The sequence below is a fragment of the Prionailurus viverrinus genome, chromosome B4 (assembly GCF_022837055.1).
Source record: "Prionailurus viverrinus isolate Anna chromosome B4, UM_Priviv_1.0, whole genome shotgun sequence".
Taxonomy (NCBI): Eukaryota; Metazoa; Chordata; class Mammalia; order Carnivora; family Felidae; genus Prionailurus; species Prionailurus viverrinus.
In genome coordinates, this window is record NC_062567.1 from 35,485,976 (window position 1) to 35,510,405 (window position 24,430).

The following is a 24,430-nucleotide window of genomic DNA, read 5'->3' on the forward strand; positions in this document are numbered from 1 at the left end:
AATTGCTAGATCTTTTGGTATTTCTATTTTTAATTTTTTGAGGAGCTTCCATGATGTTTTCCACAGTATTTGCTCCAATTTACATCCCCACTAATAGCACATGAGGGTTATCTTTTATCCACACTTCTCTTCAACATTTATTTCTTGTCTTTGATATTAGCCATTCTAACAAGTGTAAGGTGGTACCTCATTTGGTTTTAATTTGCCTTTCCCTGATGATTAATGATGCTGAACATCTCTTCATATGTCTATTGACCATCTATATACCTTCTTTGAAAAAATGTCTATTCAGGTTCTCTGCCCATTTTTAAATTGAATTATTTGTTGTTTGTTTTGATGTTGAGTTTTACAAATTCTTTATATATTTTGGACCTTATTGGCTATATCATTTGTAAGTATATTCTTCCATTCATTAGATTGCCTTTTTGTTTTGTTGATGCTTTCCTTGACCATGCAAAAGCTTTTTATTTATTTTTTTTTTTTTTAAATTTTTTTTTTTTTCAACGTTTATTTATTTTTGGGACAGAGAGAGACAGAGCATGAACGGGGGAGGGGCAGAGAGAGGGAGACACAGAATCGGAAACAGGCTCCAGGCTCTGAGCCATCAGCCCAGAGCCCGACACGGGGCTCGAACTCACGGACTGCGAGATCGTGACCTGGCTGAAGTCGGACGCTTAACCGACTGCGCCACCCAGGCGCCCCAAAAGCTTTTTATTTTGATGTAATACCAATAGTTTATTTTTGCTTTTGTTTCCTTTGCCTGAGAAGACGTATCTAGTAAAACATTGCTAAGGCTGATCTCAAAGATATTGTTTATGTTTTCTTCTAGGAGTTTTATAATTTCAGGTCTCACATTTAGGTATTTAATTCATTTTGAGTTTGTTTTCACCTGTGGTGTACGAAAGTGGTCCAGTTTAATTCTTTTGCATGCAGCTGACTAGTGTTCCCAGTACCATTTCTTGAACTGATTGTCTTTTCCTTATTGTATATTCTTGCCTCCTTTGTTGTAGATTAATTGATCATATAAGCACGGGTTTATTTCTGGGCTCTTTATTCTGCTCCATTGATCTACGTGTCTATTTTTTTGTGCCAGTACCACACTGTTTTGATTACTATAACTTTGTCTTTCTTATCATTATTAAAATGTACTTTCTTCCTCCTTTCAGGAAGTAAGAGACCTGATGAATGAGTTTACACTAAGGTGTTAATTTGACGATTAAATGCTTATGTGTTGTATTAAACTCAATAGCACATAATATAAAACTTACTATAATAACCATTTTTAAGTGCATAGCTCAGTAGTATTAAGTAAATTCACACTGTTGTGCAAACATCAGTCCTATTCATCTTTAGAACTCTTTTCATCTTGCAAAACTGAAACTATACCCATGAAACAGTAACTCCCCATCTCCTCTTCCTCTCCTATCCCCTGTCAATCACCATCATACTTTCTGTGTCTATGATTTTGACTACTCTTAAGCACCCTATACAGGTGGAGTCATACAGTATTTGTCTTTTTGTGACTGGCTTATTTTTCTTAGCATAAAGTCCTAAAATTCATCCATGTTACAGTAATTGTCAGAGTTCCCTTTCTTTTTAAGGCTGAACAATATTCCATTTTATGTGTAGATCACATTTTGCTTATTCATTCATTCGTTCATTGATGGACACTTGGGTTGCTTTCACATTTTCACTTTATGAATAATGTTTCTATGAATATGGATGTACAAATATGTCTTCAAGACCCTGCTCTCAATTCTTTTGCGTGTGTACTTAGAAGTGGAATAGCTGGATCATATGATAATCCTATTTTTAATTTTTTGAGGAAGTGCCATACTCTTTTCTCTTTTCCATAGTGACTACATCATTTTACATTCCCAGTAACAGTGCACAAGGGTTCCAATTTCTTCACATCTTTGCCAACACTTTTTATTTTCATCTTCTTTCGTTCTTTTTAAAAACATATTAGCTCTCCTGGGGTGCCTGGGTGGCTCAGTTGGTTAAGCATACAACTCTTGATTTTGGCTCAAGTCATGATCTCACGGTTTATGAGCTTGAACCCTGCATTGGGCTCTGTGCTAGCAGTGTGGAGCCTGCTTGGGATTCTTTCTCTCCCCTCTGCCCCTCCCCCCATTTGTTCTCTCTCTCTCTCTCTCTCTCTCTCTCTCAAAATAAATAAACTTTTAAATAAATAAAAAAAATATTAGCCCTTCTAATGAATGCAAAGTAGTATCTCATTGTAGTTTCAATTTCCATTTCATTAATAATTGGTTCTATTGGGTTTTGCTTCATACACTTTGCATATCTTTTATTAGATGAATATGCATTTGAAATTATGTCCTCTTTATGAATTGATCTTAATCATTATGAAAGTATCTTCTTTTTCCTGATATTATTTGCTCTTATTTCTATTTTGTCTTATATTAATATAGCTACTTTAGCTTTCCTTTCATTAGAATTAACATGGTATACCTTTTTTTATCCTTTTACTTTTTTTATGTTAAAAGTAAGTTTTGAATAGGGTGGCATATGGGTGTGCTTAAATCTAATATGACAATCTTTGATTTCTAATTGAGGTGTTTAGACCATTTATATTTAATGTAATTATTGATGCTATTGGGTTCAAACCTACCATCTTGCTATTTGTTTCTATATAGTTTATCTTTTCTTTGTTACCTTCACCCTTGTTTTAACTTTTTGGGGGAGGTAATACTTGAGTAAGATTTCATTTTATACCCTTTGCTGTTTTTTTGGCCTATAACCTTTTGTGCTTTTATACAGTGGCTGCTTTAGAGTTTGTATTATACATATTTAATTTATCACAGTCTATCTTCAGGTAATATTATAGCACCTCACATATATTATAAGAATCTTATAAGAGAGCACTTCCATTCTTCCCCTTCTGGCCTTTGTGCTATTGCTATCATACATTTTATTTCTATGTATGTTATAAATATCACAAGACATTGTTTTTTTAAACAGTCAATGATCTTTTTAAAAAATTTATTTACTTTATTTTAAAAATTTAAATGTTTATTTATTTTTGAGAGAGAGTGAGTGAGGGTGGGGGGAGGAGAGAGAGGGAGACACAGACTCTGAAGCAGACTCCAGGCTCTGAGCTGTCAGCACAGAGCCTGATGCGGGGCTTGAACCCATGGACTATGAGATCATGACCTCAGCCAAATGTTGGATACTTAGCCAACTGAGCCACCTGGGAGCCCCTTCAGTCAGTGATCTTTTAAGGACATTTAAAGAAAAAGAACAAAGTTCTTTTGTATTTACCCATTTTCAGAGCACTTCATTCTTGGCATGGATCCAAATTTCTATCTGATATCATTTTTCTGCCCAAAGAATATCCCTTTAACATTTCTTATAGTGTGGGCCTGAGGATGATGGAATCTTTCAGCTTTTGGAAGTCTCAAAAAGTCTTTATGTTGCCTTTATTTTTAAAGATATTTTCCCTGGGTATAGAATTCTAAGTTGATAATTTTTCTTTTTTCTTTTCGGTACTTTAAAGATGTTGCTGTTCTGTCTTCTAGGCTGTGTTGTACTTATAAGTATTTATAAGTTGGCTGTCATTATTTTTTTTTGTTCTGTGTATAACATCTCTTTCCCTCTCTCTGACAGCTATTTTCTATTTATCAGTAGTTTTAAGCAATTTGATTATTATTACCTTGGTGTAGTTTTTCTGCCTCATATTCACTTTCTTCAGGGTTGGTTGAGGTTTTTGGATCTGAAAATTTATGGTTTTTATTATATGGAAAATTTCAGCCATCATTCCAATATTTCCTTAACTATTTTCTGTTTCCCCTTTCTTTGGGTACTACAATCACATGTGTACTAGGACATCTGAAGTTGTCCCACAGCTCACTGATGCTCTGTTTAACTTTTTAAAAACTATTATTCAAGTATAATTAACACACAGTGTTATATTAGTTTCACATGTACCGTACAATGGTACAACGGTTTCATACATTTCTCAGTGTTCACCAAGATAAGTGTACTCTTTGTCCCCCTCACTTACCTCCTTCATCTTCACCCACCTCCCCTCTGATAGCCACCAGTTTGTTCTCCGTATGCAAGACTCTGGCTTTTGTTGTTGTTGTTCTTTTTTTCCCCTTTGTTTGTTCATTTGTTTTGTTTCTTAACTTCCACATATGAGTGAGATCATACGGTACTTGTCTTTCTCTGACTTTCTTATTCCACTCAGGATTATACCCTCTAGCTCCATCCATGTTGTTGCAAATGACAAGATTTCATTCTATTTAACTTATTTTCAGTATTTTTTTCTCTTTGTGTTTTATTTTGGATAGTTTTTATTGTCCTGTATCAGGTTCACTAATATTTTCTTCTGTAATATCTAATCTGCTATTAATCTAATCCAGTGTATTTTTCATCACATATAATTTTTATGTCTAGAAGTTTAATTTGGGTCATTTTTCTATCTTTCATGTCTCTACTTATCAGGTTTAATTTTTCATCTCGTTTCTTGGGCATATGAAATAGTTACAGTAACAATTTTAATGACATTGTCTACCAGTTCTGTCACCTATGTCCTTTCTGGGCTGGTTTCACGTGATCAGTTTTTCTCCTCATTATAGGTAGTGTTTTCTCACTTCTTTGGCAAGTCTTTTAATTTTTGACTGAATACCAGACAGTATGTAATCCAGACCTTGAGACATTGTTGGGTGCTGAGTATTTTTTGATATATTGTACTTCTAGGCTTTGTTCTGGAATATGGTTAAATTACTTAAACAGTTTAACCCTTTCAGGTCTTGCTTTTAAGTTTTGTTTGGGGGAATTAAAGCAGTCTTTAGTCTAGGGCTAATATCCACCACTAAGGGAAAAATAACCTCTTCTGCATATTCATGAATTATGAAGTTTTCCACTCTGGCTTGGGTGGACAAGAAGTATTCCTGCCCCTGTGTGAGAAACATAAATCAGTACCTCTGTCTTCTCAGTACTTTTTTCCCCTAGCATCAGGTAGTTTCCTCACATGCATGGTTTAACCCATCTCAGCTGAAGGCTTGAGGGGGATTCTGTCCAGATCACCAAGACCCCTCCTCCCTTAGTCTTCTACCCTCCAGTATTTTGCCTTGCAAACCTTCACTACCCTGCTGTCTTCAGAGTCCTGACTCTGTCTCTTTCACTAACACAGATTTCTAGCAGGTTTCCTACTGCCTACTCTGTAGCTTGGATACTCACGCTAGGTCATCATAGGATTCACTTTTTTTGTTTGCCACCTCAGGGATACAGTTTTTCATTGCCTGATGTTCAATGTCTTAAAAACTGTTATTTCTTATGTTTTATCTGGCTTTTTAACTGATCATGGGCATTGCCTGGGAATGCTTTTAAAAATCCATATTCCTGGAATCTGTCATTGGCTAATTTCAGCCACCTTTGGAGGAGTGGTCAAATATATACTGGATGGTTGATATTGTTCTGTTTCTAGCTGGAATGCCAGTATTTTCAGTGCAAACTTGCATCAGAATCTCTGATTAAAGGAGTCAGTTATTTATGCTAAGGATCTGGGTGGAAATACATTTATTTGAAGTAAATGGGTTTTCTAGGACTAGATGGAAATTGTCTGGGGGGGGTCCATGGAAACCAGATGAGGATCTAGATGGTGTGTCTGTGGTCTTGACAAACAACTTGTGATTTTCTTTCTGACGTGTGTCTGTAGCGCACTTTTCTTCAGCCATCAGCTTAATGGCCAGATGATGGGGCCTGAGGCTCTCTGAGGGTCAGCTCTGGGGTTTAGACCAGCTATGCTGTATGGGCTGAATCTGTCAGTCAGCTTCCCTGAGCCACAGTATCATTAGCTGCAATTCTGGCCTTGAACTACTTGGTGTGAAGAGATTGTTGGGAAAATGTCTAACAAATACGCTTGAATCTGTACTTGAATGCACTTATAGTCTGTACAGATGGAATTACGGGTGCTTAGTAAATTCATTCTGTATTTGCAAGATATATTCTTCTAGAAATCTCAGGAGACACTTCTTGACAAAGACATTTGGAGTACCATTGAACCTTCCAAGGAGTGTTGAGTATTATTAAGATCCTGATAATTATTTTTCTCAGTTTTGTCTTTCTTCCTGCCATCTCTCCACCCTTTCAAGGGGAATGAAAGGTCTCTGATTACACGGTGGGAAGAAGCCTCCTTCACTCCACTTTCATAATATATTTATGAAGGGCAACATTGACCCAATTGAAGTGTATAAGGATACTGTAACCAACACATCTTTATTGAGCCCCAGCTCTGTGCCAGGTATTAAAGGAGAAACAATAACACATCAGATATGGTCACTGGCCTGGGGGAATTTACTTCTTGGTTGTAGAAGCAACACCTACAATTATGAGACCATTTGTCAACAAAATAAAACAAAATGTAACCAGTAGCTTCATCAACAGATGCCATATGAGTTCAGAATAGGAGTAGAAGAGACCAGGTGTCAGGGACTGGAAAAAATGACTGATTTTCCACGACGGCCTTGTTCCTAAAGATAGCAATTGCATAATACTCAGAAAGCTCCAAGGAAGGGGGGTAGAACAGAGCCTAGTGAGTGGACAGTATGGAGGGGGAGGACAAGAGTCAGGCAGGCAGAAGAACAGAATGCTAAGGGTAGCCAAAGCCACTGTGTCTAGTGCCAGAGCAGAGCCCAGAGAACATCCAAAAATAGCACAAGGGCATAGATTCAGATTGCCACAGATGGAAGTGTCACATACTCTTTCACTGAACATTAGAATTTCCTCCGAATATTTATACACCCAGCATCTTTCAATCATCATAGTAGGTTTGTGAAGGAAGCAGGACACATAACTGTTGTCATTTGACAGAAAAGGAAACTGAGAGTAGGAAAGATTAAGTTGTTTTTGCATAGTGACCCAAACAGGGCAAGAAAGAACCAAGACCAGAATCCGCAGATGCACTATCTGTACAACTTCTGCCTGATACTCTTTGCGTCTCTAGGTGACTCAGCCTAGAGTGCGGACCCACAAACCATCTCATGTCCAACAGGGACAATTTGACCCAAATATGAGACTAAAGCTTAGTCCAACTCTGGGAGAGGTTAGGGTGTGAGGACATTGGCTGTGTCTTTCTGCACATTTGCCTGTACAGGAAAGTGGAGAGAGAAGCCAAGTGCTTGGCGACCTCTTTCAAGTCAAAGGAGAGAAAAGGCTCCTGTTGCCTTGGGGAGGGAAAAGGGAGGAAGTGGAGGGGAAGTCTGCTTTTTAAGCCCATTAAGGAGGAAGAGCCAGGAGGCAAGCATCCAATTAACCTGACATCTCTTGCAGCCAAAATATCTGAGGATATAAGAAGAGAATTTAATATGTGGAGGCTTGGGAGAAAAGTGACTAATAGCTGGAAAACAGCCCCAGTTTATTTAAAAAATAGGTCAGGCCCAACAAATCCAATAGATTCCTTCCCAGCAGTTACTGATCCAGGCGACAGAGGGAGTGCCGTGTGGGTGCAATGCCATTTTGATTTGAAGCAAGCACTGCTATTGTACCACAGACAGCCAGGGGCTGATGGGAAGCACGCAGACAGTGTGCACAGCTGTCGAGGACTGCCCTTTGAGTTGAGCCACATCATGACCCTGGCAATGCCAGCAAGGTAGGGACTGGTCCAAGGTCACCTAGACTGAAGGTGAGAGAGCTCACACCCAATCCCAGCTCTTTTGCTGTGGGAGCTAAGGCAGCCTTTCTTCCAGGTGTCCTTGGCCTGGCTCTGACATTGGGGATCACAGTGGCACAAAGAGTATGCCAGGCTGGCCTCTGGGGGCTGCATTAAGGGTCAGAGAGTAATGGAGAAGGCAAGTAACTGTCCTCAGCTCTGTCTGGACCAGGATTTCATAGGCATCACTGGGGGAACTTGTTAAATGTGCAGCTTGTTGTGTTTTGTCCCCACAGGCTCTGAGGTCAGACCCAACAAATCCAATAGATTCCTTCCCAGCAGTTACTGATCCAGGAGACAGAGGGAGCAAAGGCATTTTGATGGCATGGGTCTGGGGTCGGGCCTGAGACCCATCCCAAGGTGGTTGATACATATTTTAACAGAGAAACACTGTCCTAAATCAGAGTCACCCAGATGGTTTCCTCAGAACATTAATTTCCAGAGATGTTTATAGATGTCTCAGAAAAAAAAGTTGTCACAAATAAATTTAGGAGCAAAAGACATCCTAACTCCCTCTTGGAGATTCACAATTCATTTTAGCAAATTAATGATTTAAAAGTACTGCAATTAAGAAATCTCTTTCAATTTTTCATATATACATATATTGAATCATTATGGTGTACCTTAAACTTACACATTATGTGTCAATTATATCTCAGTAAAGCTGGAGAACAAAAAGAAAAAAAAATCTCTTTAGCTTGTTTGTCCAAACTTATTTGACCATGGAATCCCTTTTCTAGGAGTATCTATTCTGTGAAATACAATGTGGGAAAATGCAACTCTAGACCAGTGGAGCTCAAACTCTGTGATACATCAGAATCACATGGAGGCTTGTTGGAACAGATTGCTAAACCCTACCACAGAGATTATGATTCAGTGGTTTCTGGTAAGGGCTGAGAATTTGCATTTCTTACAAGTTCCCAGGAGATGCTGTTGCTAGTGGTCTGGGGACTAGACATTGAGAACCACTGCCCTAGACCCCTCTGTAAGTTCTGGATCATCCAAGCGTCCTGCCAGGCCTCCTGGCAACGTTCCTCAGTACAAGGCATCCCCCCAGTGAGAGAATGGGGACTGAGAATAGTGGGTGACAGGACCCGAGGGAAGGCGAATCCAGAGAGAACAGTCTCAGAGGGAACTTGAGTCTAAAGGAATAAAGCATGTGAAGATGGGCTCTACCAAGTTATAGTCAGGGACACTGTAAAACAAGAAGGTCCCAGTGGGTGACAGCAGCTGATACTCTGTGACGTGCATCAGTGCCTGACCTTGCCCCAGGGGGGTCTAGAGAAAGTATATGCCTTTAAAGAGAAAACTCTAGTGAGGGACATGAAGGTGACTGTTGACAAATATACAGACCAAGGCACCCTGGAGGGCCAGGTACAAGAAGACAACACTGTCTTGTGGGACCAGCAGCATCTAGATGTTTCTTCCTATCTCCCAGACTCACAAGTTTATGATTCCTAGGACGAGAAACCATGATCTGGGGCTATGTACTCTAGCATAGCATTTCCTTCTGGGGAGGCTCACTTTGACATTGCTTCCCTGGGAACCATCTTCAGCCTAGATGATAGGGAACATGGGTAGACATGAGGGTGGAACCAGGATTGTTTTTGGCCAAAGGCAGACACGAGAGCTATACATTTTTGGTGTGATCTTTGGTATGAGTAGGAGAGGTCCACATGCCCACCAGAGCCCTTTCTGGCCTTGCTGCTGCCGGACTTTCTACCATTAAAATGTTCTCCTTTCAGTTAAAGCTCTGGTCCCTATCTAAAGGCAGACACAGTGCTAGAAGAGCTCACTCTAGGCAATTACCTCACAGTCTTGTGAGTAAACATTGGGATGGAGAAAGAGTGTGAGGGTCTGAGGGTGACCCTGGGACAGGGGTCAGATGTGAGCATGGGCTAAAAGAAGCTGGGAGGGAGACAAAGGCATCTGGGAAGAAGGATGTAGTGAGACCTGGCCAGGGAGTCACCCCACCTCCCACACCATCTTCTACCCACCCTGCAGTGACCCACCCTTTGCAGTCTGTCCACCACTCCCCCCATCCCGCCCCCATGGGACTTCAGGCCAGGCAGGCTGCTGCTAAGGACAGACGACTCAGGTTAGAAAAAGCTCTCTTGACATTTGGAAACAGAGCAGGATTTGGCTCCTCCAGTGGAGCCTCTTGTTCTCAGGAAAATCGTTTTTACAGCTTGGGCTAGTGCCAGTAAGAGCCATTTATAGCCCAATGGGCTTGGGTTAGCTTCAGCTGCCTGGTGCAGAAAGTGCTGGTTTCTCTCTGCCCCCTGCTGCCTAGCTTCCCCCTCCATATTCCTTCACCTCCATTCTCCTTCCTTAAGACCTCTTTCTCTTACCCCTTCCTTACCCTTTTTCTATTTTCTTGGAGATTCCAGTTCTGGGTTTACCTGTGTGACCCTAGACATATTCCTTTGCTTATGTGGACTTCAGCTTCTCCTTCTCTAAAATAGAACTTACTATTGGCTGCCTTTTGAATTCAGTTACCTTGGAGAGGTACTTACCTGTGCCTACCTTCACGGAACATTTTCTTCTTTTTAGTCATTGCCTTGTTGACCTTCTTTCTCTCCCCAGAACTGGGCATGCTGTTTGGGCCAGCTTTGCCACCCATTTCTGAGGACAGGGCTCCTAGCAGTAGCTCAGTTAAGCTTGGTGTGACTGAACTGAGCTAACCACAGCATCGGTGTCAAAAGCATCAACTCTGGTGTCCAACAGATAATGGTTCATATCTCGGCTCTGTTACACCCTAGCCCTGGGCTCAGACAATTGACTGAATTTTTTGAGTATCAGTTTCTTTGTAAATTTCAGTTATTCATTCAGTTATGAGGATTTTAAGATGTGGTATTTGTAAAGTGCTTAGCACATTGCCTGGTTCACACTGAGCCCTCAATCTATGTTAAGGATCATCATCATTATCATCACCTATCACTCACCCTTACTTTCAGATGGAAGTCGAGTTAGGTTAAGAAAAATAAAGGAAAAATAAAATCTCTCACTGAATCCCTACCCCTGCCTGTGGAAATCTTAGCCACCCTTTGAGGACCAGTTCAAATGCCACTTCTTCAGGAAACTATCCTTCTTTTAAAAAAAAATTTTTTTTTAATGTTTGTTCATTTTTGAGAGAGAGAGAGAGCGCACAAGCGGGGCAGGGACAGAGCAAGAGGGGGACAGAAGTTCCAATGCAGGCTCTGCGTGCTGACAGCAGACAGCCTGATGTGGGACTTGAACCCACAAACAGGGATATCATGACCTGAGCTGAAGTCAGACGCTTAAGTGACTGAGCCACCCATGTGCACCAACTAGCCTCCTTTTGATATACAGCTTTGGTGTTTCCTCCAGCTTTGGTGCTTCCACAACACTTTATCTTTTTTTTGTTTTTAAGTTTATTTATTTATTTTAAGAGAGAGAGAGAGAGAGAAAGCACAAGTCAGGGAGGGGCAGAGAGAGAGGGAGAGAGAGAATCCCAAGCAGGTTCTGCACTGTCAGTACAGAGCCCGATGTGGGGCTCAAACTCACGAACCATGAGATCATGACATGAGCCAAAGTGGGACATTTATCTGAGCCACCCAGGCACCCCAACCCTACATCTTATCTCAGCATTTAGTGGGGCCTGGACCCATTCATCCCAGTGGAATGGGGTGGACTAGGAAGATCATACTGGGGAGAGAAACTGCTGAAAACACCCTGGGAAAGACCAGGCCTGGAGGCAGATCACAGTGTCTGAAGAGTCCCAAACAGCAGTTAGCACTAAGAGTACAAGGCAAAGTCACAAATCCTGATGGTGACAGGTGACTCTCAGCAGATTGGGAGAGCAGTTGGCATTAGGAAGCCTTCTGCAAAAGCAGTGCCCTGAGCCTAAGGCCCTTGGGAGGAGGTGGGAGAGCAAGGCAGGGCTTGCTGTATGCATTGCAGCACCAAGCATCCCACTGCATCAAGGATAGAGACAGTGGTGCAGGAATGGTTACCAGCACCAGACATCAAGTCGGAGAAGGCAGGGCTGAAGCATAAGCCTCACACTGTAGGGCTAGAGGGGTTAAGATGTCTAGTGGGAAGGAACTTGGGCACAGGGAGAAAATTGGAGCTGTGACAGTCACAGCTGGAGAGAGACTGATATGCTGAGGCTGGGAGTCAGTCTGGCCACTGTCTCCTACTGTGATTCCCAACCCTAGTTTGCCCTCTCAGCCAGTATATACAAGATGATTTGAAGTTTGAAGGCTGCCTTCACCCAGAGCCTCTGGTTGGCCTATGGAGGAGTCAGGGCTTCTGACTTCCCAAATGAGCTCACCATGGTCCCCCAAGGCCCACCCCCTACATTGCTCAATTCTTTCCAGGACACTGGAAGGTAGGCAGATGTGCCAAAGGCTGGGTTTTCTGAGCCCTTCCAAAGGACCTTTCTTTGTGGTGTAACCAACTTTAATAGCTTCCACAGACACACCTGGCTTCCTATGCTGGCTCCTATATGCCCATATGGGGACCTAGAGGGTTTGTATGCATCTCTGTTCTTTCACAAGACCTGCACAGTGCCTTGTTACAGCAGATGTTTGGTCAGTATTTATGGGATGTAAAACAACACCCCCATGTAGCTGAATGCCTAGAGACCATGGGCCACTGCTGTTTCCCACTCTTGGGACAGGACACACCTATCAGATAATGGGTAGTGCAAGTCCCATATGTGAGAGGCTGAGCTAGGCTGACAGCCTTTGGGACTAGGGACTGGTCCGTGGTGACCTCTTTGTCTTCATTGTTTGACCTGTGGTTATCGAGGTGAATGGCCCCCCAAATCCATTCACCACCTTGCTTCATGAATGCAATGCATGGTGCATGGTAGACACTTTTTGTAGGTTGGCAGATGAGAAAAAGGTTTTAGGAATCTTGTAGAAAAGGAAACCTTGGAATCAGAGCTAAGGAGTTCAGAAGGATCTTATCCTGATCATGTATGCTGCCTGTACCAGCTAAGATTTTTTCTCTTCGTAATACCTTTACATAAAGATTGGGGTCAGCTTCATGCATGGAGCTTTCTTCAGCTTTAGAAGTGACTGCACAGCTTCCTAGGCATGGTGTCCTTCTGGGTAAGTGAGGCTAGATAGAGGTCGTCTTTGCTTTGGTACCATTGACAGGTCACTGGAGTGTAATGCTTGGATCACACATCCTCAGATTAGGGCCAGTCACAGAAGTAACTCCTCCCTAAGCCTCTCTCCCCAGGTCCCCTGGTGCCTCCAAGGTCCTCAGAGAAGGAGGCTTCCAGCTTCTCTCCCTGGCCTAACCTCATTCCCCTCTACCACCTTCCCTGGGGGGCTTTCTCAAGTGAACCCTTTAGCCTTTCTCTGAGCAGAAGGTTTCCACCCAGAGTGTCAGCCTCAGCTTCTTTCCAGAGGTCTGGGATATTTTTTTTTTTTTACCAATATTATTACGTCTTTCTGTTTTCAAAATAGTACGTGTCAATGGCATACATTTTTGAAAGTATAAACAAGCACAAGAAAGGAAAGAATTAACTGTTTGTAATCCAGCACCCTGTCATAATTGCCGCCAATTCTGGTGCCTTCCTTGAATCTCCCCTCTTAACACACAGGCATGAATAAGTTTTAATTTTAAAAATGTGATCACACTATCTATTCTTCTCCCACTTGTTCTCCTCAGCCCACGGTTTATCGTGATCACATTTCTCTTATTAACCACTCTTCCACTATATTATAAGCAGCTGTATAGCATTCTGTTGTGTGGATGTACCACAGTTTACGTAAGCAGTTTTGTTTTGTGGAACCTCTAGATTGACTCCTATTTTTGTGTTGTCTGCCATGATTCTTTCCTTAGGATGAATTCCAAAAAAAGTAATTACTGGGTTTAAGGATTTGTGCTTTTAAAGACTTTTAATGCATTTTTATCAAACTGCCTTCCAAAAAAAATCCTCTCTAGAACTGTATGCAAGTACCTATTTTTTCTGCAGCCCTTAAAAATGCAGTGGTTTAATAGTTTCTGGAGGAGTCAAGCTTATTTGGTAATTAAAAGTTTTAACTTTTTGTTTTACTTTGAAGCTGCCTGATTTCTAGAGAGATTGAGGCAGAGAGAGGGAGACAGAATCCCAAGCAGGCTCTGTGCCATCAGCACAGAGTCCGATGCAGGGCTTGAACTCACGAATGTGGGATCATGACCTGAGTTGAAGTCAAAAGTTAGATGCTTAGCCGACGGATACACCCAGGTGCCCTTTCTTTTCTTTTTAAAAATTTTATTTGAGAGAGAGAGAGAGAAAGAGAGAGAGAGAATCCCAAGCAGACTTCAAACTCATTGAAGAGTCTGATGTGGGGGCTCGATTCCACAACCCTGGGATCATGACCTGAGCTGAAATCAGCCATTGGACACCCAACTGACTGAGCCACCCACGCACCCCTTGTGTTTATTTTCATGTGAATTGACTGGAAGATCTTTTGTCCAATGCTAAATGGAAGATGTTTTCCTTTCTCTTATAGGTTTATAAGAGCTCTCTGCATATTAAGGATATTCACTTTTGTCCATATATGTTAGACATGTACTTCTCAGCTTGTCATTTGCCTTTCTATTTTACTTATGATATTTATTAACTGGAACTGCACTATTCTCTGCTTGCCTGACATCTTTTCTTAGATGACTCAATGATATTTCAAATTTCACAAATCCAAATGGAAACTCATTATCCCCCCCATCCCACCTGCTCTTCCTGCTGACTTGCTTATTCCTGTTAATGTCGCCACCATTTTGCTAGTCACCCAGACTTGAAATGTTGAAGCCATCTTGGGTTCCAACGTTTCTCTTTCCCCCATATCTCATCAGCTACCAACTCCTGTGGATTCTATTTCTGCAATTTCTCTGGCAGGCAGGCCCTCTAATACAACAGTGTTCAGGTTATCATTATTTCTTGACTGGACTTTGAAAATGGCCTCATAATATCATATGCCTCACCAATCCCCAGACCCTTGATGTGACATTTCTCCTCCTTGCCCCGCCTGTACACTGCCACCACATTAATCTTCCTAAAGTAGAGCTCAAACATAGAACTCTCTGGTTACACACCACCAACAGCTCCCCATTGTCTTGTATTTAATTACAATCTCTTAGTCTGGCCTTAATTTCCTTTCAATGGAATCTCCCACTATTTTGGCCAAGTTGCTCCTCAAACAAGCATGCTGCTTTCCCACCCCTTTACATTTTTGTTCAAGCTATCCCCTTCTCTCAGAATTCCCTCCCACCAGCTCCACCTACCAAAATCCATTCAGAAAGCACTCCACCTACCCCACTGCCTATCCCAAGCGCTTCTGATTTTTAAAATGGAAGTGAATTCTCTCCTTTGAAACCCCTACGACAATTTGCTCAAGCTTCCCTTATAAAGCAAATCCTATTCTACCATCTAGTGGAGCCCTCAAAGGTCTTATATTCCTACCAGAAATCAGAGACCTTTGAGGGCACTCTTCTTATATGTCTGTTCTTCCACAGGACCTGCACAGTGCCTTGCTGCAGTCAATGCTCAGTAGGTATTTATGGAATGAAAAGCAACATCCCCAGGTAGCTGAATGCCTAGGGATTATGGGCCACTGCTGTTTCCCACCCCACTCCCAGCCTCCTGGGACAGGGTACACCTATCAGCTATGGGCAGAGTGCCAAGTCCCCTCTGCCAGAGGCTGAGCTAGGCTGACAGTCTTTGGGACCAAGGATTGGGCCACAGTCACCTCTTTATCCTCATGATCTGTAGTTATTGAGGTGAAAGGCCATCAGATCCACTCATTCCTTTGCTTCATGAATGCAACGCATGGTGCGTGGTAGACTGTAAATTGGCAGCTGGGAAAAGAAATCTCACAGACCTCATGGAAAAGGGAAACTTCAAATCAGAGTTGAATGGCAGCTAAGGGGTGCCGGAGGCTCCTGGGACCCTGACCATGCATGCTGCCTGGACCAGCTAGGACTTTTTCTCTCTTTAATATATTTAAATAGAGTCAAGATTGGGGTCAGCTTCATGCACAGAGCCTTCTTTAGCTTTAGAGGTGACTCTGCAGCCAGCACGGGAGTATGCAATTGACACAGTCTATTTTTAGCCTCCCAGAGACCGTGACCAACATCCCAAGCTGAGGGTGGGCACACCTGCTGCATTCTAATGAAGCAGCCCCGATTGCCTCTGCCAGCCAGCCGGGATCTCGCCGACCTCAAATCTGATGTTGCTAAACTGGGAAGTCTGCTTATTTCCCAAAGGCTGTAGCCTAGATACACCAGGAAAATGGGACCATTACACTCCCCTGAGCTCACTGTCTTCCAGCCCAGGGCACAGGGCAGTCTTGGGGCTGTATGAACAGCATAATGAAGAGATGGAATCCCTTGGGTTTCTTGATCTTGCTCTGTCCTAGGGTCTCCCTATTTCCCTTGATGGGAAGAAGATTAGTAAGTCTGAGCTGATTCAGCTCACAAATGAGAAAATTGAGGCACAAAGCAGGGAAGTGTTTATGTAATCTGAATAATAATTATAATGGTAACAATAATAATAACAACAACAATAGAGCTTACTATTGCAAGGCAGTGTTCTAATGCTTCATGTACATGAACTCACCCAAACTTCTTGACCACTCTCTCAGATGGGTTTTGTCATGATCTCTATTTTATGGAGGAGGAGACTGAGGCCCAGTGATGACAAATGACTTCTAAAGGTCAGCCACCAAACAGCAGGGCTGTGTTTCAAAGTCAGGCAGTGAGGCCCCAGGATTTACCGTGACACCTGCCTCTCAGTATCTATTTTTAATTTTACTAGAGGCAGGATTGGGATCCAGGAGTCCCAGAAGACCAACTACTGGATAGTACTCCTTCTCTATTTTTAATTTTTATTTATTTTTAAATTAAATAAAGTTATTTTATTTTTGAGAGAGATGGCAGTGGGGGGAGGGGCAGAGAGAGGGAGACACAGAATCCCAAGAAGCTAACAGCTGCTAACAGCATGGAGCCTGATATGGGGCTCGAACCCAAGACACTGTGAGATCATGACCTGAGCCGAAATCAAGAGTCGGACGTTCAACCGACTGAGCCACCCAGGTACCCCACTATTTTTTAAACTTCTGTCCGGCTTTGAAACCTTTGCTGTGCTGCTCACACACCTGGATTCCTACACTCCAGGGAGAGAAGTTTCTTCTCCTGGGATGACTATCCTGCAGTCAAGCTGAAATTTTGGGTCCCAAAGCTCCCTGAACTTCTTCTCTTTCTCCCCTTAGCCTATAGAGGAAGAGGGCCTGGCTGGTGATTGGCAGGTGCAGTGGGGTATAGAGCCAGGCTACATGGTGGGGCTGGGAACCCAGAAAGAACAGTGATTGGTTGTGTGCAGGCAGGAGGCCACCATCAGTGTGGGTATTCAAGCTCAGAGTAAATTTCTACCAAAGTTCAGAATAAAGTTTACAGAAGCCAGGAGGGAAGACAAGAGGTGTGAGACCCCAGAACCTAAGATACCTGCCTCTGTTGGTGGGGAGGGAGGGCAAGTGCTGCCTGCTGGGGGAGAAGCCCAGAGACTCATCTAAGCATGCAGGTGGGACTCAGTTTAACAAACACCTATTATGTGCTAAGCCTTTTTATAAGCCCTTCACAAATACAACTATTTAATCCTCAGGATGACTCTAGGAGATGGGGATCATTTTATTCCCCTTTGAGAGATGGGGAAACCAAGCCACTGAGAGGTTAATAATTTTGCCTAAGATTGCATAGCTCAGAAGTGGCAGAGCTGGATTCAAGTTTCAGCAGACTGGCTCTGGAATCTACACTGCAGCCACCATGCTATGTGACGCTATACATCTTGCCCTTTAGTGAGTGTTCGCTATTCGCCTATTGTTGTCCTCATTTAGCACATATGAAAACTAAGATCTGGGTCGGCTCAGGTCGCCTGACTATTAAGAGATGGAATTAGGTTAAATGGACGTCTTTTTTGGCTCCTCAGTAGCATGGCGCCTCTCCATAAATCATGGCCCTCAGTGGGACATCTAGAAGGGTCCCTTTGTCCCTTAGGAGTGGCTGCTGTGGCAGACTGGAACCCCTGGGCTCAGGGAGGGGAGGCAAGCAGGGGTGACATCTCAGAGGGCAAGAGCTGGTCTCCACTGCTGACGCCAGACCCTTTATTTTCCCCCTCAGGTGAGCAGTGCCCCCCCGCAGCCCCCTCAGCCCGTCGCCCCACCCAAGCCTGTGCAATGTGTCCATCATGTCTCCACGCAACCCAGCTGCCCAGGACGGGGCAAGATGTCCAAGCTGCTGAACCCAGAGGAGATGACCTCGAGAGATTATTACTTCGACTCCTACGCTCACTTTGGGATCCACGAGGTAAACCGTGAGGAGCTGGTGGCAGAACAGGGCAGCTCAGCCCTGCTGTTTCTTCACTGTCCTCTGAGGCAGCCTAATGTGTTCATCTGTCTACTGTCTTAAAGTGGGTTTTCCTAGTGGCTCAAGGCCCCTGGCCCTCCTTCCCTCCTGTGAGCCTCTCTGGGAGAGGGTCAGAGCCAGGCCCAGAGCAGGTGAGTAGCTGAAAGCATGTGTCTGTGTGTTTCTCAGCCAGAGAGCAAGGGGTGCTTAGGGTTTCTTTGTTTTATGGTTCAGCGCCTGTGTCTCTTCTTGACCCTAAGCTCAGGTGATCCAGGCGGACCGATGTCCTTGTTCTAAGTCCTGGCTCTGCAGGAGATGCTCTGCAGCTCGAGTCCTAGATGCTGAGAGGACCTCCCGGAGGCCATGACATCAGTCTTCAGGCAGGCATGAACATGAACCCTTAGGCCCTAGACCAATGAGCACCCCCAGGGGAAGAAATGCAGGAAGCTTCCTTGAAGACCTGGCCCAGGTCTGTCACCCTGATTGATTCTCAGGAAATTCTTGTGTCTAAATGCTTGCCTTATACCACAGCAGGGAAGATTTATGTTAGCTGTAGAACAGAGCAGAGCTTCCTAACCAGAAAATTCCTGGCTGGGGTTGGGCCCCTGCCCCCATCACCTCCAGCATTTTCCTAAGCCAGTCAGGTTGCAGAGTGCTTACTCATTAACTGGGTGTTTATTCAGTGCCAGGCATTGTTCTAAGCACATCATACGTATCATTTCATTTAGTCCTCCTAAGAACCCTATGAAGAAAATATTTCTATTATCCCCTTACAGTATGAAGAAATAGTGAAAAAGGAACGAAGCCTTGCTTGCTTTGTAAATGCATTTTCAAATAAGTCTCAAAGTTTCTGTTTCAATCAGATGCTTCTGTAAGCCCTCCCAATATCAAAATGTCATTGCCAGACGAGTGTTTAAAAATAATAGCCAGCACTTTTTTCCCTTTTTTTTTTTTTTTTTTTTTTTTTTTTTAGTGCTTATAACATGCTGGGTGTTGTTCTGAGATTTTACATTATTGGCTCATTTATTCCTCAGGTCAGCCCTATGAAGTTGGTATTATTTGCCCCCAAATTATTTGTAATTATTTGTTTTTTTAATAAGCAAAATCTTTATTATTTAGTATTTACCCCTTTTGTTTATGTTTTAACATCATATATTCCTTTTAAAAAAAGCACATTGTTCTATATGCCACCCAGCCATCTACTTATAGAAGTAATACAAGTTCATTATAATGAACTTGAGGAATACAAGAAGATTATTAGTCCCCAGTTTATACATGAGGATGTAAGACCTTAAGAATCCAGATCAACTTACATTCCTCACTTCCTTTGCTTACAAGGTCACAAGCTAATAAATGGGAGAGCTAGAAATGAAACCTTCACATTTGGGGCCCAGGGCCTTCATTCAGAACTTCCATGCCATATAGACTTTAAAACAGGTCTTTTGTTCTTCCTGGAAATTTTGATTTTTTTTCCTGCTTCCATGTGGAGATAGAGAGTGAAGGAAGTGTTCCTCAATGAATTCTAGACTCAGGGACCTGGCCCATTCACAAGAGAGAGACTCAGGGTTTGGTCTCCCAGGAACTGCTGTCCACATAAAAGTGTTAGGCCTGGGGCCTGCAGGGGAGGAAGACTGGGTCTTGTGTGTGTTCTGGGAGTCCTGGCCCAGAAAGACCGGGGCCAGCTAAGCCTGCCATTCTTGGTGGCTAAGATGTCATCTTTGGGCAGATAAGTGAGCTGCTGTACCTTCCCTGATCCTGTTCCCCCTGCTGGTGGGGATTGGGGTGAGGTGGTGCACTGAGCCCTGTCCTAGGCCTGTGAGAAGTTTTGGGAGCAGAAAGGGGGCATCTTCAAGAGTTCACCCTGTCCCTAATTCATGTGACAAATTCTAACAGGCGTGTGGCTCTGGGTACCTATTTCAAGGCAGATTCCTAGGAAGAGATGCTAGTTCCCCAAAATGCCTCCCCTTGGGCTTGCCTGGAACCCCCCCGCCCCCGCCATGAGAAACCAGCTAATTATGACATGTACCTGGTGCCTGTCCTTCCCCATCTTCAGGAGCCATTCCTCCAATGGAGCCTCCTGTGACTGACGTCTGGGACACCTCCATCTGAATGGCTGCATTCTTGCTGGGCCACAACTTTGGCTCCTAGGATGTGCTCTCCTGTGCTATGATTAATCTCTGTAATTCCTTCAAGAATTGCTTCCCCTGCCTCTAACCCAGGGCTTGATGCACTGTCTGATTTTGCTAATCTGATCACTCAGGTGATGTCTGGTTAGCACATCAATGGGCATACCAGAAAGTATGATCTCCAGCAGGAGAAGACACCAAGGGTCATCAAATAAATACTATACCAGCTTTCCTCAATTTCATGTATTGATAGAAAAACCTAGTACATGAAACATTGGTAGAAAATTAGTACATGAACATATATAAGCATTGTCCAGAATGAGCTAATAAACATGGAGTAAATGACCTTCAGGTCATATATAACATTTCTTTCCTTAGTAACCTGACCTGGAATAGTTTTAGCAACACTTTGCATCTGGAAGTACTTCTGATGCTTAGCTCAACTGACACTACTAGATTAAATCCCTCCTACTGCTGCCGTAGGCCATCTCTAGATCTGGCTTCTGGGGAAATGCAGAGGTCTTCAGTGTCAGGGTGGCTACCTAGGCTTCCTTCAACCTTGAGGCTTCCCTCCACCCTATTTGGTCTCCAAGATCATCTGGTATAAAAAAAAGTAGGGGGGCATGTGGACGGACTCTTAACATTGTTCTTTGCAGAGACAGGGCCTGCTTGTTTTTCATTATCAAGCACCAGGGATCTCCGTTCTGTGCCAGACAGCTCGCGGTGATGCCTTTGCCTCCTCAGTCTGGACAAGACCCATACCTCACCATCCGGAGCCGAGCTGGCCGTTTGGCAGTCTTCTCCCATCATTAACAAGATGCTCACAGGGGCGGGCAGCAGCACCGCCAGCTTGCTGATTAATAGTGATCAGTGAGTGTTTAGGAAACATGGTGTGGGATGGATTGGGTTTGATTAGTCTGTGAATATGAACAAGAGGTGTCAAGTTTGGGAGAGGGCACTGCTTGGGGCTGGAGAACACAGCAAGAGGTGATTCTGGATACTTCTATACTTCCATTCCATGGCCCCATCCAGCGATGACTCTGTACTCAGCCTCCAGAAGGAAGACTGTGACATTCTGTCACAGGGCGTCTCTGAGAGGAATGGAATCTTGAACAGGAGAGGAAGTGACAAATGTGTGCCTACTGAGGCTTCTGTTCAGAGGGGAGGGGGCCAGGACCATGATCTCCCAAATCTCAGCTCTGAATTCCCAGCATCTTTGACAGTTGGTCCTGGGCTTGGTTTCTCAGCATCCAGAAGACTCCCTGCCAGTGGGGCTGTGTTCCCAGCCCCCAGCTCTGGATGCCCATCCCATTCCTGGCCAGCTCTCTTCTTTTGACAATCTTGCTGCAGGTTCTTTTGAAATAGATTCTTCAGGGCCTCATTTCCCAGCAATTAGTCAATGTGCTGTCATGTGTTTAATAGGCAGGGAAACTGGGAGACAAAGGCATCCACAGCTGGGGGCTGGGAATTGTTTTCAACAAAGAGTGACATGCTCTTGTCTGAAATGTCTGGAGACTTCTTTGGGCTATTCTCTCCTAGGGATGATTAAAGCAGGGGTGGAGAAAGGGGAGAGAGTTTCCCTTTTGATGGGTCAATCAGGGGAAGCCTTGCTAAGTCACAACTCTTCTCCCAGGACTTGTACCTTTGGACCTAACTCCTGTGGTCTGGAGCCTTAGAGGGAAGAAGGGGTCCAAGAAGTGATGGAAGGCATTGAATCAAAGGTGGGATGCTGGGAACCTCTTCTTTAGCAACAACAGAATCTGCTGAAGTACTGGACCAATCTAATTCCAGCAGGGAAAGCACTAAGGACTTCCAGCTATGGCCATGATGACAAACCTCCAAAAACTTTGCCATTATTTTGCTTCCATTCCTCAACTACTGTTCACCCTCAACTGTTTCCTTGCATGGATAAAAATGGTGACAGCTGTCACAAACAGCCAGAACTAACACTTTGGTAACACTTACTACATTTATTTAATCATCACAACAACCCAATGAAGTAGGTACTGTTATCATTCTACCTTCAGCAGGGGAAATTGAGACAGGCTAAATGATGTTCTGGGTTAGGGAGCTCAAAAGCATGGGATCTATGAGTTGAAGAAATAGATGTGAATCAATTTCTAAGACTGATAAAAGTAACAACGAACCAGCAACCCTCTGTATTGATTTTCCCAAGCAATAAAACCACATATGGAACAGCTACTGCAATTGGAATCTCCAGCTGATGATGTTTATGATAATCTACAGTCACTCTCCAAGATCTGCCTCTGTCTTCTGCACAGGCAAACAGGTCACTTAATTGGGGATGTGGGTCTCCTGGAATTGGTGTCCTGAACTAATGGGTCTCATGGAATTAGTGTCAGTTCAGAGCCAGGGTCCAATGATCCTCCAAAATTTGTTTATTTTCCTTTCTCCAATGCAGTCACACTGTACTGTGGTAATGACTGCAGATCCTCTTGGTGAATACTTGAAGAAAGATTAACAATATCCATTTTTGGCAATGTAACAAGGGATTTCTTCATGGAACGTGGCCTTTCCTTCATTCAAGGGGTTCTGGTTCTGTTAACTGGCTCAAGTCTGGGAATCAATTGAGGGGCATGACTCTAGATTTTGGCAATTCAAAACAGACCTCTGTTCACTGGACCTATAATTTTTCTGCTTACACAGATCAAGTAAGAATTCAGTATGCTTCCCATTTATTTATTTTCTAGAGACACTATGATCTCTTTTCTAGAGACCTATGGCCAACACCACATATCTCTGAAATCAGACTGTTACGCTTTGGCTCCAAGCCCTTTGCTATAACCACACCCACCTAGTATATGAAGTTAAGTGCTGTGGTTTGACCTGAGCCTCCCCAGAATCCCAGGTTTATATTATTCTTGTTGCATATAGGGATTTCAGTTTGATGGTAGCAGTTCCCGTTGTAATTTATGACCTATAGGAAAGAGCAATCACAGAGGTCTTTAAGGTTGCTGGACTCCCTTTGCAAACTTATTTTTCATAGCTGTGATGAAAGGTCTGTTCTTTGGCTTTGGTGAGTAGGCCTCACATGACAAATACAGTCTAACATTCCAATCTTCTAAGGCTTTGGATACCTTCCTCTTCAACATATCAACGAAGTTCAGCATTTCAAATTTCATTTAGAGAAGGGTAACCCTAGGTCCATGTTTCAACTACCCAACTAAATAAACTGTTAGAGACATTCTAAGCCCCTCAAGCTAAAACAGTGAATACAAAATTTCTGCTTAATGATCCTGTATTGATAAACTTGGCCCTATCCAACTTTATCCCTCCATGTTGATCCCACAGCCTTCATACACATCCCCATACATATTCCCCAGGATTCAATCTATATAAATGGGAAATATAATGTAGCTCTTTTGGTGTATATCATACCTCCTCATGAGTCACATTTTATACCTCATGCTTTGGGGTTTGCTTAGAGTTGAATCTTGTTATATGGTTAGCAGCAAAGAGGGCAGGGGTAGGTCCTGAGGAGAATCAGTAGTACCTTGCAAGCAACTACCTCAAGGTAGGCCAATATGGTTCTTCAGGGAAAGGAAAACTAAATCCCTCAGACAAGGGTGGAAGATACTTCTATTGGCAAAGAAGATTCTGTAATTTAGGAACTTCAGGCCCTGCTTTCATCATATGTTGTCTATGTGTTCCAATTCCAATTTTCAAGATCCTGTTCCTTCCCAACAGATGCCTCACTTTAACAAAAGAGGCCTTGCAAAGATGGGAATGCAATTTGTGTTGTAATCAGGTACTTGCAGGATTAGACTTTGGATTTAGGTTTTAGAAATCTTGGCTCTGGCAGGGGGCCTGGGTGGCTCAGTTGGTTGAGCATCTGACTCTGATTCTCAGTTCAAATCTTGATCTCAGGGTCTTGAGTTTGAGCCCCACGTTGGGCTCCATGCTGGGTATGGAGCCTACTTAAAAAAAAAAGAAGAAGAAATCTTGATCCTGAACCTACATGAAATGTTTTTGTTTGTGTGTTTGTTTTTCCCAGAGAGGTCATAGAACCTTTCAGGTGCTATACTCAGACCCTGAGCTGTGAATTTAAACCTCTGAGGTCATTTTCTTTCTCCCAGTTTTTTAGAACAGTTAGTAACAACCAACCAACTAACCCACCCATTATACTTCTCATGTTAACTAAAATGTTCTAAGGAAGCAAATACTTGCTCAACCAGAATCTGGTTTCCATAGGTACTTTATTAGAGATATGTAAGTAAAATTTAAGTAACTCCTTTGCCATTTCATGTTA

General features: G+C 43.1%; 1 protein-coding gene across 1 annotated transcript in view; it reads left to right on the plus strand.

Annotated features, from left to right (window-relative positions):
• The window catches only part of PRMT8 (protein arginine methyltransferase 8), a 96,041-nt gene that overhangs the window by 22,566 nt on the left and 49,045 nt on the right, over positions 1–24,430 (plus strand). Inside the window, exon 2 of the mRNA XM_047867459.1 lies at positions 17,810–17,995. Coding sequence (XP_047723415.1) covers positions 17,810–17,995 — 186 coding nt within the window. The remainder of the gene's footprint in view (positions 1–17,809; positions 17,996–24,430) is intronic.